At 37.9% G+C, this 21,145-nt stretch overlaps 1 protein-coding gene across 1 annotated transcript in view; it reads left to right on the forward strand.

Moving 5' to 3' along the window:
• The window catches only part of TBC1D8B (TBC1 domain family member 8B), a gene marked incomplete in the record, with an annotated part of 1,684,663 nt that extends 1,667,265 nt beyond the window's left edge, over positions 1–17,398 (forward strand). The window contains 1 exon segment of the mRNA XM_044057627.1: positions 16,572–17,398. Within this exon segment, the coding sequence (XP_043913562.1) occupies positions 16,572–16,982 (411 nt within the window).
• Positions 17,399–21,145: the final 3,747 nt, after the last annotated feature.

Raw genomic sequence — 21,145 nt, forward strand, 5'->3', positions numbered from 1 at the left:
GGGTATTTGTTAAGGAGGCAGTTTCTTGGGGAGTGCTGTCAGGATAGGGATTGGGAGTGGTAAGTTCACCAGAGTGTAGAATTTTATTAGAGTGCCATAACTTTTTTGGGTTTGACTTATGGGTGAATTGGGCATCGTAATAGTAATTTTGTCTTATCCTTATAGTAGTAAATCTATTTATTCTGCTAGTAAAAACTTTTGCAGTAGAGCTGTATCCTCGGGAATGAAGTAACAGAGTAAAAAGCAAGTAAAAAACTCATCTTTATATAATAAAACTAAGACAAATAATGCAGGTCACATGATCAATTAAACTGTTATACACTTAAAGCATTTGAATGTCTAGGTATTTTAAAATATGCTTAGAAAACTATCTTTGTATGCATGTGTGTGTATGTGTATATATATATATATATATATATATATATATATATATATAATATACACATTTTTATGCTATATGTATAAATACAAACAAGTAAATAACATTTTGTGCATAAACTTGTTCAGTACAGGCACAGAAACATCATCTCTCCCCTTGTCAAGAGTTGAGACTATTCAGTTCCAGGTCAGAAAGATCATCGAAAACTATTCGCTCTCATCTCGATTAATCCTTCAAGCTTTGGGATCCATGTCATCTCCAGTCATCGTAGTGCCATTGTCAAGGTATCATATAAGAATTCTTCAGTGGACATTGGCAACTCAGAGGCCCATTCTTGATCATCCCCTGTCCAGACAGAGGAAAATAACTCAGGCTTGCAAAAAGTTATCTCCTATGGTGGATACACTCCAGTCAAGTACAAGAAGGTCATCCCTTTGCTTTCCCCCAACCCAAGGCCATACTGGCTCCCAGACTGGTGGAGGGGGCACTTCCTGGGAAAGACGGTCCAAGGCACATGGTCCCCTGAAGAGGCCACCACACATAATTTTCTGGAAATGAGAGCTGTCTTCCTAGTGTTTCAGGGCTTCCAAGACATTCCCTACTCAGACTTTTGTGATTCAGACAGACAATATGTCAGTGGTCTGGTACATCAGCAGACATGGGGAGCCAGGTATTACCCCCTGTGTCGAGAAGCTTTGAAAGTGTTGCAATGGGCGATCTCTTTAGGTTACTTTCTGATAGCAATGCTCATTCCAGGGAAAACCACAATGATTGCAGACAAGTTGAGCAGGTCATTTCTGATGCTTCATGAGTGGTCTGTCAACATGAAGGTGGTGGGGAAGATATTCCATCGACAGGTTGGCCATGTTGTGACCTCTTCCCATTCTCTCTCAACAGCAGGTGCATCAGGTTCTTTGCCCTCACCCCCCCCCCCCCCCCCACTGTGGGAGTCACCAAGAGATGCTGTACTTCATGATTGGCCCACTGGTCTCCGTTATGCCTATTACCCCTAATCCCCAAATTTCTTAAGAAAGCATCTTTATTGAAGAGCACAATAATCCTCATAGCCTGTTATTGGCCTCGTCAAATTTGGTTTCATTTTCTTTAGCCTCGTCGTCTTTGTCCTCCATGGACTCTTGATCCAACTCCAGACTTTCTGTCTTACCTGACAGACTTGATTCACCCAGCCATTCCAGGCCTAAAGTTGACAGCATGGTTTCTGCAGTTCCGTTGATTGCTAGACGGACCAGGCTGTCCTCCCTGGTCTGCCCCATTCTTTGATCATTCCACAAGGCTTCCACTAGGAAACTTTACAAATATTTTCCATTTGCTTTTGTAATTTGGGTGCAGCAGAAACAATTAGATCCCTTTTCCGCTGTTATGGAATTTTTAGCCTAAATTTTCAATGGAGGCGCTAGATCTTCCGTGGTTAGTAAAATTAGCCACTATTTCCAACTTTATTAGAGGAATAAATAATTCATCTGTAGTATCTTCCAAACATTGCAGAGCCTTTCTAAGAGGAACTTCTCTTCTTAGACCTCCCAGCTAAAGATCCTACTTCCCCTTGGAATTTAAACATAGTCTTGCAAGCTCTTTTAAATTATAACGTATGACTTAGGCAATCTTACATTTATATAAATGAAAATAAACCATACTGACACAATCTCAGTTGCAAACATTATACATTACAAACCATGATGAGACAACTGTAGCTGCAGACATTGTACATCACTTACAATATATCCGTTCATTGTCAGTCAACCATTCCATAGTGCATTCAAATCCTGCCTTCTTTTAAACCTCCTTTGCATGTATTGATCCCACAATTCCCATTTTCCGTATGTTATTTGCTCCTACCCTTTTCTAACCATCCCAATTCCAGTTGTTTTATCTATGTTACTATCTTCTCTACTTCCAGTAAAGTTGGTTTAGACTTTGATTTCAATTTTCTAGTAATTGCTTTTCTGGCTGCCATTTCCTTAGTTACTCCAGTCTGCTCACCCAGTATTTCTGACAGAGTAGTCTGCAGGGAGTTTTTAAAGTCTACCAACTCATTACACTCCCAAAACATATGTTCTCAATTACATTTTCTTCCCTATCACACCTCCAGCATTTGCAGTCTATCTGAGGAAGAATTCTTTGGGGTTTAAAATACCTGTGCAAACACTTCCAAGCAGAGATCCAAAATCTTCTAGACTCTGTTGCATATTTGGGAGCCATGCATATATCCTCCCATTGTTTTTTTTGTAAATTGATTATCCAGTCTACCTTCCCAGTAACGTATTTCTTTCTTGAAAGAAAAAAGAAGATTGAATGCTTTACTCAAGACATTGCCTTATTCTAACCTCTTCCAGTAGCTGCATTTCTAAGTCCCTGCAAACACATCTCAACAGATGTTTAATATTTCTGTTATTTCTAACTGTGGTGTTATCCAAGCTTCTGGTTCTTTTTCTAGCAGTTTTTCATGCAGTGTATCCATACTGTCAAGTATATTTCGTACATTTTTTCAGTTTTGTTAACCAAGTAACCCCACTAGACACAAGGCTCCCTTTTCAGGGCAACGCAAATGGAGAGACAGCATGGTGCTCTTGGAATGTGCGTGTCAGGCTGGTATGAGCCTAACATTCAGCAGCATTTTACCTTCTCCAAGGATGATGCCACAATACAAACAAAATTGATGATTGACTCTTATAATTGGCTTAGTTTCTGGTGTCATTCTAAGGGGGTGCAATATTCATCAGCATGGGAGGAGGTCGTCAACAGACCACACTGCTTTGCCAGGGATGGTCTGCACCTCTTTCCTCTAGGCTTTCGAATTTTAGCTAAAACATTGTTTCCCCATAGTGCATTTTTAGGCAATGCCAAACTGAAAGTATTTCCAACATAGCAAATGAAAACCAAGAAAATCTAAAGGTATTACTGTTCAGTGCTAGGAGTCTAAACAAAAAACTCTCCTCCCTAGAAGCTCTCTTTACCCTAGTGAATGCTGATGTCTGTGCTGTCACTGAGACATGATTTAAAGCAACAGAGAGCACAGCAGCAGTGCAAGGTTGTAATGCCTTCCACACATTTAGGCCAGCTACTTCACAGGCAAGGACTAAAGGTGGAGGTGTCTGTTTGCATCAAAAATAAATATACTTAAAGGCTGGTCAAACGGGACAGTGCACTTGAGCTGCTGCATGTTCAAATCACCATAGGTAAAATCCAATACCACTTCCTTGCAAGCTATAGGTCCCCTTCTATAACACTGGAAACCCATACCATGTATTTAAACTTATTGGAAACACTAATCATCCAACCCAATACCATATACATGGGTGACTTTAATTACCCCACTAACTGGGAATCTTATATGACACCAAACTTACATGCACAGAGATTTCTGGATTTTGTAAGCACAAACTCCCTGGACCCAGATAGTCAGTGCACCAACCAATAGTGCAACCATACTGGATCTCGTCCTCACTAATATGGGAGACTGCTGCACACCACCTACTGTAATGCCTTCCCTGGTAAGGTCAGACCACAAAATGGTCTCCTTTTGAAGTAAAAAATATAACCTGGACCTCCAGCTAAACCTGGAATATTAAGGAACTATTCTAAGGCTAACCTCCTGCTATTAAGTGAGAACCTGGCAAAATTTCAAGCCCCCATAAACTCTGAGAACACTGCTGCCTATGCAGACCTGTTCACAGAAACCCTATACAAGCATGTTAATAGCTGCATAGAGACAGCTGTACCCACCAGGAAGAAGTACAGAACTAACTCAAACAAGCCACCCTGGTGGAATCACAAAATCAGTAGACTGTATAACAGGAGGTGCATCACCCAGCAGGATAAAAGCACTCTCATCAAACTAAACAACTCAAAGGACAAATAAAGTGTACCGAAGCCAAATTTGAGGTAAGTTTGGCCTCCCAAGTCAAGAACAACCACAAAGCATTCTTTAACTATGTCCGCAATCTCAAAAGCAATACACAGTGGAGTGCAGAGCTCATGGTAAATGGAGCCACCTATACTGAGCCAAAAGATATAGCAAACAACCTGGCTGATAAAATTCAGCTCCAATTTTACCTCCCCCTCAACCTTCCCTCAGGAAATATCAAATATAACCCCCCCCACACACACACACTATCACTAGGTAACAGGTCTTTAATGCTCTCTCTAAGACCAAGAACACTGCATCAGTCTGCCCAGACAATATCCCAGGATGCCTTCTAAATAGCATGAAACATGACCTATCAGGGCCTTTGGAATTACTATTTAACTGTAATCTCCAAACAGGCTTTGTGGTTCATGAATGGAGAAAGGCAATAGTCATCCCTCTGCACAAAGGTGGGCCATTTACAAACCCTGAAAACTACAGACCCAAAAGTCTCACTAGTCTTGTATATAAAGCCATGAAAATAATTATCATGGAAATGATCAATAGATGTGTAGTAAAGCTCCAGACACTGGACCCAACCCAGTTTGGTTTCTTCAAGGGCAGATCATGCCTACTCAGCCTGGTAGACTTCACAATGCCTACCTCGACCTGGCCAAGGTATGTGACACAAAACCCCACTCAGGCATTGATGACAAACTGAATAGGATAGGTACAAACCCGTATGTCACCCAGTGAATAGCCAACTGGCTCATAGGACCGAGGAAGTTAGAATTGGGGAGTCCACCTCTACAAAGAGGCCGGTCACAAGTGGAGTCCCTCAGGTATCAGTCCTTGGACCGATCCTTTTTGGCATTTACTTCTCAGAAGTCAAGGCCAATGTTGGTGGTCTCTGGCTGACTAAATTTGCAGATAATTGCAAATTAGGAGCTGTCATTGAATGTCACAATGACACAAATGTTATCCAGGAAGGGCTGACACACACACACAACTGGTGTCAAAGCCATGGACTCAAATTAAATGCCAAGAAATGCATACTAGTATCCTTTGGGAAGTCATCCATCCCTGGTAACTCTCATATTGACAACACAACCCTTATAGTTGCCCAGTAGTCGGGGACTTGGGGACACGCATTAATCTAGCCTTTGACCATCACATATCTATAGTAGTGAGGAAATCATTCTGTGATGCACACTTATAAAGAAAGGCATGGCATCCAAGTCCAAGGAAGTCTTTGTTCCACTGTATTTGGCATTCATTAGACCTATTATTGAGTGCAGTGCCCCTTTTGGTATGTACCTAACCATTGGTATCCAACAATTAGAATGTTCACAGAGGTTTTTCACTAACACAGGGTGCAAGTAAAATGTCCTATGCAGACCGCCTCAAGGCCCTATCCCTGTATTTTGTCTCATACAGGCTTTTGAGGGGAGATCTATACCTGGCATACAGGGCATTGTCAGACCCCACTCTGATGGACCTCCTGCATGTCCACAAAACAGACGGCACCAGAATTCCCCATTCTAAAGACTTAAACCTTGTCTGTGATATAAATAGGACCTGCTGAAGAGAGAGGTATGTATCCCCAGAGACTACCCCATCTATGGAAGAGGCTCCCCATCCATGTGAAGCAGAGCTCCTCCCTAACCCAATTCAAGTGCATCTTAGACAACTGGATGGGAAACCAGAAATTCATCCCTGGTTTGGCACCTATGTCTGTAATGGACACAGGTAACTTGCAAATGGTTCATCTCCCAGGCCCATGCTTACATTGATCAAGGGTATTGGAACTTAAGAATTTTGGGATGCATGGCTAGGCTTAAAAAAGCCCTTGTGGTCGTTAGCCTAGTAAATACCTATGAACAGGAGTGCTACCTTGTTAAGTGAACTGTTCAGTATATCTGTGTGTGTAGCTTGTTGTCTAATCTGCATTTCATTTCCAAATCAGAATTTTATACATAAATCACTGTTTGTGCAATCTAGAAGGTGTCTTGTACAAGTACTTTTGAATATGTTTTGCAGAGGTTTGCCTTTTATTTCCAACTGAATTTCTTTGCTGTAAGAATTCATGGTACTTTTGGCATCCATATACCGTCATTAAAAGTTCTTCTATTTTAGCATCTGTCCTTTTGTGCATCCATAAATGTTCCTGACCCATAAAGAGCTAGTCTTTTGAAGGATTACAGCTGACTAGCATTTGTCTGCAACTCACCTGTCTTATTCATGTGTTAGTATTTGCATTTTAATGCTGGAATTCCCTCCATTACAGCTGTTATGTGTTTATACCTTTAACTTGCAGTGGGTGTGGCTTGAGCCTTAAAAAATGAAGTGGTCACCTTACAGTTCTAACAAACACTCATTGACAGATGTCAAATATCAATACAGTTGTGTTTTCCATCATGAATGCTTAAAGATAAAATATTCTGGTACCTTGTGTGTAGCATGCTTTTGGAATTAATGCAAATATGAACAAGCAATATTTGATGCCTAGAGGCGCACAGTAGGAGGTAACTGCAGAAACGCCTGGAGGTGCACTTGGCTGTAATGAGTTTGAGAATTTCGGAACTTGTTCTATTCATGGCTGCATTTCCAGGTTCCATCTCACTCAACTAGCTTTCCATGAGGCACAATTATCTGAGAAGCATTGGGTAAAAAACTTTACAACATATTTTATCATTCCTAGAAACCTTGTAGTGCAGGCTTGTCTTTTGGCTTTGGCATTTCCACAGCTGCTATGACTTTTTTTGTATGAGATATTAGAATATAACCCATACATTTTAGGATCGGCACCCTTGTTTCATGTCAGGGTATGGATTCTTAATTTAGCACTTGTCTGTAGAGCCATAACAAGGAGGGCAAAGGGGATGCAAACTGTTAGGGAGCATAATCAGCAGGTGCTGATGCTGCAAGAGTGCAGTACTGTCGTTGCTTTATGAAGATGCAAGGATTTTGGGCATAATAAATGCTAATACTGCATGTTTCAGTGACGCCTGAAATGTATGTGTGTGGTGATTTAACTGTATCAAGCTGCTTTGTTAAATTTGCAGCAAGTTGAGTTTTTGTACAAGAGCTTCTGCTGTTTATTTATTTTTGCTACTCAACTTTGAGTTGAGGGGTGCCATATGACCTGGCCGTGATTCTATTGTCTGTCTCCTGTCTAAATTTGTGATGATAGTTGGTGACAGTGACATATACACCTAGGAGATTCCTTCATCTCACTTTCAGTGAATATTGAAAACAGAACATTTGCATGTATTGAAACCACAAAGCCAAGAAAATATGTATGCAAGCACTGAAGCCCAATGAACTCTCCTTAGACTGGAACAAACTATTCCTCAATTTGTAGATAAAAAGCTCTTTATTACTTTACCAATAGTTAAAAATGCACGAACAGTTGATAAAAAAAAAAAAAAAAAAAAAGTAAATCCAACTTGCAAAATCAAGTAAATCGAGCGCTTTCACCTGTTACCATGACAGGCTTTTTCAAGATGAACCACCTACAAAATCTGCTGTGCTTATATACTAGCTTTTTAAAAACAATTAACCAATTAAAGTGGATACAAAGTTAATTACACCAATTTGAAAAACAAAACTTTGCTTGCTACTGCGATTGCTTTTGGTAACATCATTTTACCGTATTGAAACCACCACTTCATCTCGTAGCAGTGGCTAAGACTCATTTATTTCAGTTTATTTAGATCTTGTAGATCAGTGCATACACAAATCTTGCATTGCTTTATAAAAGCTACCAAGCTATTCACCCATTCTGTTTCCTGTAATGTTTTTCTTACTCTAACTTAAGGTTCCTGTTATTTTCAGTCCCTCCTCCTCCTCCTTTGAGATACTGATATTTTCATGGAAGCAGTTCTTGCTGGCTTAATATCAGAATATGCTTATGATAATCACCTGGCAAAGTTACTAAGCATGTACGTGTCAGCATAGTAATGAAGGATATAGTTGCCCTGCCTGTGCACTATATTGAAATATCTGTAGACTTCCCTGATTCCTGCAATAGGAGTTCACTATGCCTCACACAGTGAATTATGTTTGAAGCTTCATACAGGCCAGAATAGTAGGAATATTAACTTGTGTTACGTTTTAAAATAGGATATTGAACATGTAAGCATCTTTTGAAAGTACTGATTTCGATGGTTTCCTAAGAGCATTAACTTTATGCTGAAATATTTCTTTTTTAAGGGCTTTTTGCTCCAGTCCTTCAGTATATTGCACTTTGTACATTCTGTATTTGTTTGTTTGTTTTGCAATCTGGTAACTGGGTAGGTGGGCTGGTCTTTTTGATCCTTTACAGCCATAACCCAGCTACAAGAGTATTGTTTGTAATATACATGGATAAAAAAAACAGGTATATTTTTGCAATAATCCATGACTGAGTGTGGGTATCTTAGGATTTACCCATGTTTGGTGTGGTTTGATCACAAGGGCGAAGCCAGAGTGATCAAACAAAGCCAACTTCCAAGTAAATCCTTTGCTACCCACACCCAGTTGTGGGTTGCTGCTGTTATACTATGAGATTATGTAAGAAAGAAATTACTTATTTTCTTATGAAGTAGTCTTGTATAACACTACTTACGTGTTCTACTACTTCCTGCTCTGCGTGCTGATGTATTGCTCATGCATACCTATGTACAAGAAATGGATGAAAGGGGAGTGCATTATCTCAATCTATTTCACTTTCTATCTTTCTCTCCCTCTCTCTCTTTAAAGAAATGTTGTCCACTTACATGTTGGCTGCTTTTTAATAAAGTGCAAAAAAAAAACTGGCATTATTGACTTAAGAAAACTGTCAGTGATTTACCAGTAAATCAAAACTTTTAGATGGGTCGGGGCAAACAAATGAGGAAAATCAGGGGCATTCTGTAAAAGTCTGACAGTTTAGAGTTGTGGTTGCTGGTAATATGATCACTACTATTGCCAGTAATCATACGTCTTATCTGTCCTGACTATAGCCCAGACAAATTGAATTTGATTACTGGGTCAGGTGCTTTTTTGGAGCAGGCAAGGGGTAAGCTTATCCTGGGAGTTAGGGGGTGGAGCCCGTCATGTGCTGTTGGGATCCTTTTGAGGAAGTGGCAGTGCATGTGACGTGGGGCAGGCATGTGGTTCATCAAGCAACTAATTGTTGGTCATTGAACAAGTGCATGAAAGCAGTGAATTTGCAGAAGGGAACATTATTGTAGCCCTGAGATGGTGTGGGCCACTTGTCTCCTTTACCCAGGGGAAAGATGTTTTCATAGCTAGGATGCTGGTAAAGGCCTAAGGCCCCGATGGCTCTCCCCTAGTGGATTTGGGTATGTTTCCCACCACTAGGAAGCAAAAGGGTTGTTGTCTGATAGGGGAGGCAGGATAGTTGGCAGCATGATGGCAAACATATAAATAAAAATTTACAGGGAAGGAAGGTAATTTCAAACGCAACAGCTTTCTGTCCTGGTGTATATGGTAGCAAACTGCCACCATCCCCAGTACACCAAGATGGGGAGCTTCTATTAACTTATTCATTGTTGTCAATATACCACATAATAAAGTTCATAGGTTCATTAATGTAGTGTTCAGCCCAGAATGCTCTTAACAGTGACTCCCTTGAACTAGGATCAAATTCCCAATTCCCTATTCAGTTGTTGGTATTCTTCTTAAATGACTCCAGATTGTCTAAAATACATGTCTGGTAAGACAGTGTTATTCCACAAAAACATAAAAGGACCAAATCTTCATACCACACAAAAGAAAGGCAAGGAAATCCACCATCAGGACATATGGTTCTTTATTGCAACAGTTCTGGTAGCTCGGCTTTTCGCCTTCTGCTGGAACATTTATAGCTTCCCAATAAGTCCCTTTTATATACCATTTTAAGCCAACAATAAATCAATTAAACTATCTTAATTACATAATTAAATAAATACTTCACCATACAGCCAGTTTTCTTTGACAAGTTACAAACACTCTGAAAGGAAATGTTATTCAACATATAAACAATACCCCCACTGGCAACAAATTAATTGGTGGATTTCATTGCCTTTCTTTTGTGTGATTTATTTATTTATTTTATTTATTTTTTTTATTTTTATTTATCATTTGTTGACCGGGAAAAGTCCGACTAGGTTCCACAGAGCCTGTTTTCAGCGGAGGCCCGGGGAGAAATGCTCCAGATATGAAGACAGTGTTATTCCACAGAAGAAGGATAAGTTTGGATAAACAAGTTGCTCTCAATATAGGTTTATTGAGGCAAATAATGAAGTTAGAATTCTTGTGTTTGTGTTAGAGTAGATTTCTAAATGTAATGACCTTTGTAATAATTCATCCTTAAATGCTGTGCAAGGCTGAAATTACTATACCTTTTATATTTCTATGTTGCAATAAAAACAGTTTCACATGTTTATATCTTAACATATAACTAAATTCATGAACTGATTTTATTCTTTGTAAATTCCTGTTGAACTAATACAAGCTTTTTTCAGTTGACCAATTGGGCATGTTCAAAAGATATATTCTATTGCTGGGTGAGTGAATGTTTTATATAGGTATACCATTATCACCTCATCCTTTTAATTAAATATTTTTATTCATCATATGCTTCATGTGCATGTTTATCCAGTTAATAGTGTGGAATAGCAATTCACAGATATTAATACTCTTCTACCAGAACAGTGTATTAGATGGATGAGTGGTTTACAGAAACTTAGCATTCCAAAAATAATCAGCATTTGCTCATACTAAACTGTAGTCCATCCCTGACTAGCCAGTTTACAATTTTATGTAGATAAATTATTCATAGTGAGTAGATATTTCTCATACTATCATAAAACCTGTTTTACAGTCAACTGCATATTTGTTAATGAGCAGTTGTGATGTCCTCTGATTGCTGTAAATACTAGATTAAATTGTGTAGCTCCCAAGACTGATACTCATAGAAGCCCAGCCACAACTGGTAGCTAATCCAAGTTAATTCCTTGCACAGCTACTGTTTGAGTTCTTTATTTTAACCAGGTAGCAATCCATCAAAACAAACTGTAATTAATTTTAATAGCAATTAGCACGTTATTTATTGCTATTTATGGTAATGAATCAAATGCCTTGGCAAGATCGAAAACCATAAATCCAGCAGATAACCTAATGAACACAGATGATAGCATTATGATAGTATTAAGATAGTAGTCTAGCCAATTAGAGGTTGATAAACACCAGCCACAAATTGTTTAAAGGTTAATAAATAAAAATACTTAGAAAGTAAGGAGTTAAGCAAAGCAATACAATTAACAGTTAAATATACAGATAGATACTGTATTTTACCTAGGAATAGAAAATGTGCCTTTTGAACAAATGGAAAGAAAGCATCTCACTACGCCTATTTTTTGTCCATCTATTTTCTGTTCTACAAGAATTTAAGAATTACTGAATCTTAAAGTAAACTTGCCTGAATTTCAAGAGACAAATGTACTGAGAATAAATCTCTGTCACAAGCTCATTTTAGTATTCATTTTCAGCTACCCTGTTTGTCATCTTTTTTTTGGGGGGGTTACATATATCGGTATACATTTTGTGCGTGTATTTATGTATGTGTGTGAATATGTGTGTGTGTATAATACGTGGGAGCAGAAGTTTTCATCAACAGAACAGCCATTCAAAAACTGACAAAGTTGGTGCAGGTGATGGAATTTCAGCTGGTTGAAGTGTACTGATTTTTGTCAGCGTGAGATTGTGCTACTTAGGGGAATGGGAAATGTGCCTTTTCTCCACTATAGTGCTATCTCAGAGTTGGTATATATAATTAGCCTGTCACCCTACAAAAACACTAAGTGTTTTTTTCAATCATTTGCGGATTGATGTTTTCGACCTGAGTGAGTCATTGTTTTCCTGTGTGTATATATGGGTCTATGTCAGATGATAGACTTTTCGGAAACTCAAAAAAAATTATCAGAGAGACCATATGATTGAGTTTCCAAAAAGCTGAACATCAGAAATAAAGAACTCCAGCCAAGCTGGAACTTCCAATGAGTGACCTCTCCACCCTCTTCAATCCGAGGCACATAAGATATATGCAAATTACTTTTATGAACACCAGGTGTTTCATCTAGTTGGCGATTCTGAATGCCCATGACTTGTTTTGTCGTTTTAATGGACAATTTCAGGCCAATAAAGCCAAACCCCACTAACTGTGTTTCTTATGTTTAGTCAAACACTGTGCTTGTGCTGTGCTGATGAGGTCATAACAAGGCCGAAATATGCATATCCACAGTTAGTGGGGTTTGGCTTTATTGGCCTGAAATTGTCCATTAAAGTGACTAGACAAGTCATGGGCCTTCAGAATTGCCAATTAGCTGAAACACCTGGTGTTCATGGGTACTTTGTATATATCTCATGTGCCTCTGATCAAAGAGGTTCGAGAGGTTACTCATTGGAAGTTCTAGCTTCGCTGGAGTTTTCCTTTAGTTTTTACTGATTTTTTTTTTTTTTTTTTTTTTTTTTTTTTTGTGTGACCTACTCACTTATTGTTTTAGTTTGCTATTGGGGATATTTTGCAGTCACCGTAATGATAATGGACATCAGCTGGGTATAACAGCCCTGTGTTTCTTACCTACCTACCGCATCTCTGAAGCAAACTTTCACACCAATTTAAGAAATACAACACACTGCCTTTCTTCAAAAAGAAGTTAAACAGCCGGACCCTAATGTGACTGATCTTTTGCTCTTTGAAAAAGGAGGTAAGGTCTAAGGTGGGAGTCGGTATGGTGCAAATAGTCACAGGGTTGAATTACCTTGTATTTTCTTTGATTTTTTTTGCAGTCTTGGCTGTGGCTTGTGTGACTCCATTTTTGAAAATACTTCAAATGCTTATGGTCACTCTCAACTCATGCCTCTTTACCATAAATACAGTAGTGCAATTTTTCAGAGCTGTACTTAGCTGCAAGCATTTGCTTTTATGTTTCAACATGTTTGTGTCCGACAATAAATGTTCATGAGCCATACTCAAATTGTTACCCATTTTTGCAAAATCACTGCAGGAGTAAAATATTGACTGCCACCAGCTTATAATTTAACTGGCTTATTATTATTATATTATATACTTCATTGCATATGATATATAGCAATATATGCAAAGTGTAATGTTTGTAAACATCAACTTGTTAATACAGTTTGGTTACCTTTATATAAATGTAAATTTGCCTATGTCACGGGATAATTCAGTAAAGGTGTTTAAAAAAGAATACTTCATTGCATCTGTTCAGATGAGCAAATCAGAATTCTGTTCTTACTCCTCAGTCCAATAATTTCCTTAGTAGCACACATTTTTTACAGTTTCAGAATAAATTTTTAAACATTCTTAAGAATGCCTATATAGCTCAGATGTGCTTGTTTGTGTACTGATGAACATATTTACCACAGATGTCTATTTTCATCTGGTTCAAGTTTTCTGAAGTTAAGTTATGATTTGTACAGGGAAGCATTGTACCTTTAGCATACCAGTGATGGGTTCTTCTGTCTTAGTTTTCCTACAGATGCTTAGGTTTTTTTTTTATATGTCTTGACGGGAATGGACCCCATTCCTAAGTCAAAGCAAAGTAAAAGTTCATGAAATCAGTTTTGCTTCAGTCTATGAGATTTGATACAAGAGCTCTTATCAGCACCCACAAAGTACCAGAATTACCTCTTTTTGTAGTTCATAAAGGGTAATGCTTATCAGTAGCATTTTTAGATGTGTTTGAATATTATTTTTCGTTAGCTCATTTGCTTCTGCTGCAACTAGAACTATCTGTTTATCCTTATTTTACATTGCTCTAGTTTCTGAGTGGCTGATGTTCCTTCTTTATAGCTTTATTAAATTCTTGCAGACATAGGCATGTTTAACATCACTAACCAATACTGTTCATCCATTGTTACGTTCAGACTGTTTATGATGCTTGTTTTATTTTAGCTCCTTGTTTTAATGGCATGTTTTAATAAGTTTGTATTTTTCTGTATCTGTTTTATTATATTTGTTTTCAAAATTTTAATTTCTAAGTTACCTGGATATTCAAGTTTGGAAGTTGAATTTAAGTGCATAGCTTTGTTATACTGTTTTTTTTTTTTTTTACACCAACCTTTCAATTTTGCCTTTAACTTCTAATGAAATATTCCTTGGATTCTGATGTTTTGCTGGCAAGTACCACAGACCAGTAAATAAAATGTTGTTTTGAAGCAGACTGTCACTCTACATATACACATTAGTTTTCTCTTCCTTTAACTATGAGTGACTCAGCATAACTACAATATACAGGTGACCTCCTGGTTACAATTCACTTTCAAGTCATAATACTGTACACATGTCAACATTCTTTGCAACCTAGACTATAAAAGGAGCTTTCAAGCAAAGTAGCTGGTATTGCATTTTATGCATGCAGATAAGCAATTGCAAAATGTAGTAATGACTTGGTAGCTTGAAAAGTAATTTGCACATGAAAGGCTTTAATTTACTGTCTATTAACTTTAGGATTTTGAAAATTTGAGCGGATGTCAAGCTATACTCCGTCCCAGTATCTAATTTAAGTATTATACCTTAAATTTCAGTGTCCCAGTCTCTGACCAATCCCTTTCCTTCAAGTTTTCAGTTTCACGCTACACGTTAATTCCAAACTTAGTTTGCCAAGAAAAATAATTTACATATTTCTTGTCCAACACATGCATTTTTTGTTGGAGTGTCTTGTCACTTGTTATATAGTTTACGAAAACAATTTATTCTTCCGCAGGTTTAACATAATGATCAGACAAGTACTTTTATCATGTCTCTAACCACACTTCATGTAGAATTTATCAGAACATGCGGTTGATGAAGCCCATGGCTCACTTTAACTCTCTGCTTATCAGATCTCTTTCTTGGCTTTTGCGTAAAAGTATTACAAAGTTCTAACTCTTCAGTTAGCTGTTCTGCTTGTTTCAAAGTATTCTCAATGTATGCCTGCATACATTTATTGTTTTTAGCATTACTTGTACTACTTGCAACACTTTGCTCCTGATTTATTTAGTTTGTTAACCATGTACAATTCTGCCTCATATTAATGAACTCTCATAAGTCACAAAATTCACTCATTGGTTTGCTGCTTTAATCCCTGAAATTAAGCATCAGTACTTTTCATGGGAGTTAATGCTCTTCTCAGTAGCAAGTCACAGGTGTGTGACAGATTTTTTCAGCTCAGTTGCAAATGTCTGTTTCATCACAATTATTATATATTTTTCTCTCAGAAAATTGAAATTTATTATATACTCTAATCTTATTCCTTTACAGCATAGCCCACTGTATATACTCTGGTGTTTTATGCCATTATTTTTACATCCAGGAACAAACAGATCATCTAAATCTCAGTTTACAGTTCACAGACAAATTTATGTGTAGAAACTTCTTGCTGCCTGTAGCTGTGCGACACATCAAATCAATAATTAGCCAGCACTTCTGAGACCATTTTAGCATGTGCTGTTTTAATATAAAGCAGTGAGACAGACATAGTATTGTACTGTCAACTGTTTAATTTACCACACGTTGTAATTAATGCTTCAGTTATCACATAGCTAATCTTTCATTTAAACCCATAATGGAGGTCATATACATCTTTATAAAATGCATCTTATGAGCAAGCATTGATGTAAATCAGGAAACATGAAATAATTAAAATGCAAAAAGAAATATTTGTGGTGGGGGAATGAGGACATTTTTATTCTTAGAATTCTGTATTTCTTGTAGCTTTATTTATTTATTTACTTATTTATTTTTTGCAATTTGATTACCGGGGAAGTCCACTGGGCCGAATTGACCCATTTTCAGTGGAGGCCCGGGGAGAAAAGCTCCAAGATGCATTGTACGATTTAAATACAAATGATAGTTAATATTAAAGATCTTATGTAGAATAGTTATTCATAAATGCATTCAATATCATGCGTAGTTAACAAATTCATTTCTATTTTATTTGTATTAATTAAATGCTGCATTTGGTTCACATGTGCCCTGTTGTGGCTCTCAGAAAAGTGGATAGTGCAAGTCACAGATGTCTAAGCTCATCTTGAGAGCAACACTGGAATTTGAGTAAATGTGAATCATTTACATACCTTTCTTGTAGCAATTTATTAGGAGGAAGAAGGTAAATTTAATTTTGTAAGAGTTCTATTTCTCTGCTTTGATCAGTACTTGTTTCAGTTTTGTTCATTGTTATGAAATACCACATCTAGTTAACATGAATTGGTATGACCTGGCATAAACTTAGTAAAAAAAGATAATTTCCTCCAGACTGTTGTTGTTACTGATATCTCCTATATTTTTCTCTCTAGTCACAATTCATTCAATTCTCAAAGACCATGTTTAACCTTTTCCATGGTGATCCTGAGGAGGAACTGTTGTACAGAGCCATAGCGAATGTTACAAGACTCTTGCTGAAAATGGAGGAAGTGGGCAGAAAGCTCACCAGCCCAACTTCTCCAGCCAGAAGCATGCCTGCTAGTCCAGCAAGCCAGGGCAGTGAATCCGGAATCCAAGACTGTTCTGAAGATAAGGCTGAAAGCACATCAATTCCATCCCCTCAAAAGGATGATGAAATGGAATGGTCCTTTGCATTTGAACAGATACTTGCTTCACTTTTAAATGAACCAGCTCTTGTGAGGTTCTTTGAGAAACACGCAGACATTAAAACTAGACTGGAAAAAGTGAAACAAACCCCACTAAAGTGCCGAGTAAAATTATAATTTTTATTTAATGCCTCTGTGGAGAAAATTAACAAATTTCACTGAACTTTTTTTTCCACTGGTTTCGATTAGTGATCCACTGTTTTTATGCGGATAGCCAAAACATATTTGCTTGTTAAAGCAGCCGATGCTATTAAACTTGAATTGTGCACCCAGATTATTAACTGTTTTGGCAACTTGCTAAACTAAGTGGGGAGATTCAACAATTTTGTAAATTTTTACAGTAGGCAAGGAGAGGTGCTTTATTGTAAAAAAAAAAAAATAATAATAATAATAATTTCTGGTATCATTCCACACAGGGCACTGCTGTAGCATTTTGTGTAAAATTAGGAGCATGATTATGCACTTTGTTTTTATGACCTTAAACCATAAAACATACTTAATACCTGCCTTTTAGGACTGTACAGGTACAGTAAGTTGTTTTTCTTGGTTTGTTGCACTTTATATGTTGATTTCATGCTTGTTGTTTCAAGCCATTAGAAGTGTATTCTCATAAAGCTTAAAAATATATGTATGTATGTTAAAGTTCCTCAAAAACATGGACATATTTGGTTGTTAATCTGTTTTTATTTTTTTCCATAGTTCAGCCAAGTCTTCTGTTGACCTGCTATTGCTATGTCTGGCCCTGTCATCTGGTCGAAGTGATTTCCTGATATTCTTGTTCTTCCATTACAATTCCTATTAATAGCTGATGGTAGATGTCTTGCTCTTTTTATTGTGTGCATGCTTACCCCTTCCTGAATGATGGGCCATTTCTGCCCTCCCCCTGCTGAGGGCCTTGGTCATCCTGTCAGATTCTGCTTAATTAGGTCTTCCATGGGGATGCCATGTGTCCTTGCTAGATATGTGCTGCAAAGAGGCACATTTTGTCATTTGGGTCATATAGATCTGGCCTTGTTGTGAGAAGGTTTTTTCCCCAAATATTATAAGCTTTTTTCACCATCTTTTGCACAGCAGCAGCAGATATGAGTGGCAGCATGTCTGCTTTTTGTTGTGTCTCAGAATAACGCTGCATGTAACAGAGTTAGTTTGATCTGATGATGCACCAAATTGTCTCCACTGAAGTGTGGGGAAGTCTGTATGAAGACCACCCACACACTATCCTCAAAAATGAAAGCAGGCCATTAACTATGATGATGGATTCACTGATGTGTTCTAGACTAATGACCACTGGGACCTTTTTAAGCCTAACCACTCATCCCAAATTTCTGACAAGTTCTGGTACTCTTGATAAGTGTAAGTAGGGGCTTAAGAAGTGAAACATTTACAAGCAAGGGCATGGGAGGTGAACCATTTACAGGCTGACGGTGTTCATTAGAGACATAGGTTATCAAATCTATCCCTAGTCTTTGGATATGCAGACACACTGAACTGCATGCATAATATCATGTTGGTATGAAGACATGTCTTCATTGTGGCAGAATTCAAACACCTTACTCAATTTCCAGAATTTTTGTTTTGAAGATGATGTCATTTTGAAAATGTCTGTTTCATGTTACATTTTTCAGTTGCTGTTTTAAAGTGTATAGGTAAACTTTTTCCAAGCTGTTAAATACTTTGATCAGTATCCTTCCCTCATTGAAAGAAGAGATCAGTCATTACTTCACTCTAATCGACAATGAGTAATTCCCAAACTTCATTCTGGATACACCAAGTATTTCTAGATTACCAAGGACTTTTTCACTTCTTGAACACCTGAATGGTATTTCTAAGGATGTTAGTAGAAACTGAATGGAATGTTGGTGTCATTTAACTCTGATGCCTCATACTCCTTTCTTTTCTGATTTAATTTCTGGCTGGTTGTGCCTTCTGTGTAAAACCTGTATTTTCTTTGTGTCCTTTCAGGCTTTTACTGGGGAATTCATCCAGGATTGTTGTCTGTCTTTTGCCCATTGCTTGCCTGAACAGGCTCCATCTTTTGTAAATTTGAAGTGGATTGTGAGTTATTAAAAACAAATGGATTACTTTGACTCTAAGCCAGGCTATGTCCAGCTAAACTCCTTAATTGAAAGGCACCCTTAAGCTTCTTTACTGCCTTTTGTAGAATGTCATGTAAATTGACCCCATAGTCATTGCAGGATATTTTATAATGAAAACCTTAGAGATTCCATTAACTTGTTGGTACATCGTTGTGTTAAATTTTCAGAACTAAATTCTATGAAGAGTTCCTTCTGTTTCTTTTGATCCATAACTTTGAATTTCACTGCATTTCAGGATAGTGTACCTGCATAGGCCCATGAGTATGCCCTTCCTTAAAGAATGAATGATTTCCCCAGTATGTGGCTTGTATGGTGCCTTATGGCCATGTGTAGTTCTGAATATTCAATGTAGACATTGCTGATCCTGAATGGTAAAGAGTGGAAAGGCCTGGCCTTGAATGCTGCATTGAGATCATAGGTGGAACTAAGTAGCATATTTTGGTCATGCATATGGTTCTGAGTTGTGCAAGTCTGAAGCAGTGTGTGACCATAACTGGTCTTGAATAGCACAGTATGGACATCTGGAGTGGAGGCATGCTTTGTAACCATATGATCATTCCCAGTCCTGCTGTGGAGTGACCATGAGTGGCACCACGTGGCCATTCCTGATCGTAGTGGTGCATTGCAGGTTACTTGTCAACATGGTTTCTGGTTCTCTGTAGACATGATACCTTAATTCAACCTGCATCAGTGTTTATCAGTGGTACCATCACTGCCTGAACAGCAGTCCAAGGGGTAAGCACAGCCATCATAGGTGTTTATGTTCCAATGTTAAGTGTTGCCTTTAAAGGTTCTTATTACTTTATTAAGATTCCGTTGTCATAGTGTAGCTAAATGTTTTCCATCTTTTACTAAAAGCACAGTTTTTATTTTACCTTATAGTGTGCTAGTCCTTTCTGGTCTGGTTCTGAATATTTGTTCATAATTGTCTTGCATTCACATATTTGTTTTCCTACATTCATGTTCCAACCCACAAGTATTAGCCAGTGTTTCTGTTTAGTAGTAAATGACAGCTGTTTCAGCATTCTTTCTTGCTGGGACCACTGGTTGAAGGCCATTCTGTGGTAGCCTCTTGGACATGTGCTTGGTTGCTGAATCTCTGGAGGAAGGACATTGCTGACTGCCATAAGTACACTATATGCATGCACTGGTGGTAAAGACAGTTCTACCAAAAGATGCCGTGATTGTTTTAGCTTTATAGCTCACTTAATGGTTGTGGGTTGTTTTGTTTCTATTTCTGTTTTAACAAATCAAGCAGAAAATTTGCAGTGTGGAGGGTGTGAAGTTCACTCCTTGAAATATGTTACGCACCTAGTTCACTAATAAAATTTGAACTTTAAAATATGTACTACAAAATAATAAAATAGTAGGTAGTCCACAGTTCACTTAAAAATGGAATATCATTTATTGAAACACACAAACAAGCGATCCTAGTTGTTTGTAATTTTTTTCTACAGCCAGGGTTGTGCATTTTCTTTCCTTTCCTAGATCCGCTGTTCTGCCAGATATTCTTTTAGGATGGTTTTGTTCTACTAGGGCCACTTGTGGTATTAAAATTGTTGCATGTCACTAGTCAGATAAGATCTTGCTCATTACCTCATCTGCATTTTAAGTGCCCTGTCATCTATGACGGCACTAAATACATCCTGTGTTGTCATATTATGAACATACATATACAGAACATGAGGCAGAAATAATGCAGCATTTGGCATTAGTGCACTACAGTGCTTAAAGCTTTGGTTCTGTTCCAAACTGGGGTACCTTCTGTGCTCAGTTTACGTGTTCTCCCTCTGTTTCCATGAGTTTTTCATGTGAGCTTCCAGTCTCCTCCTACATCCCAGATGTCTTAGCAAAGCTTTGAGGTTGCCCATAGTTTTGTGCTCATATGAGCAGGTCTGCTAGATTGGCTTGGCATCCACTCCCAAACTGAAATTCCTTCTTTATGTCCATGGATTGCAGGGATGGGCTCTGTCTTACTGCTACCCTGACCTGGATAAGTGGATAATGAGAATTAATGGTAATTTTTTGGGTGAAGGTGCTTCAGACTCCCAGATCTCAGTTCCACTTCTTTCCATCTAGAATAATTTTGTTTTGCTTTTTCTATGTGAGAGAATAACAAATGCATATTTGTCAGTCCAGTTGTCTTTCATACCTCATGAGGAGATAAATTCATAACCCACAGAT

This window comes from Protopterus annectens, chromosome 15.part0 (genome assembly GCF_019279795.1).
Source record: "Protopterus annectens isolate FY-2018-M chromosome 15.part0, PAN1.0, whole genome shotgun sequence".
Lineage (NCBI taxonomy): Eukaryota > Metazoa > Chordata > Ceratodontiformes > Protopteridae > Protopterus > Protopterus annectens.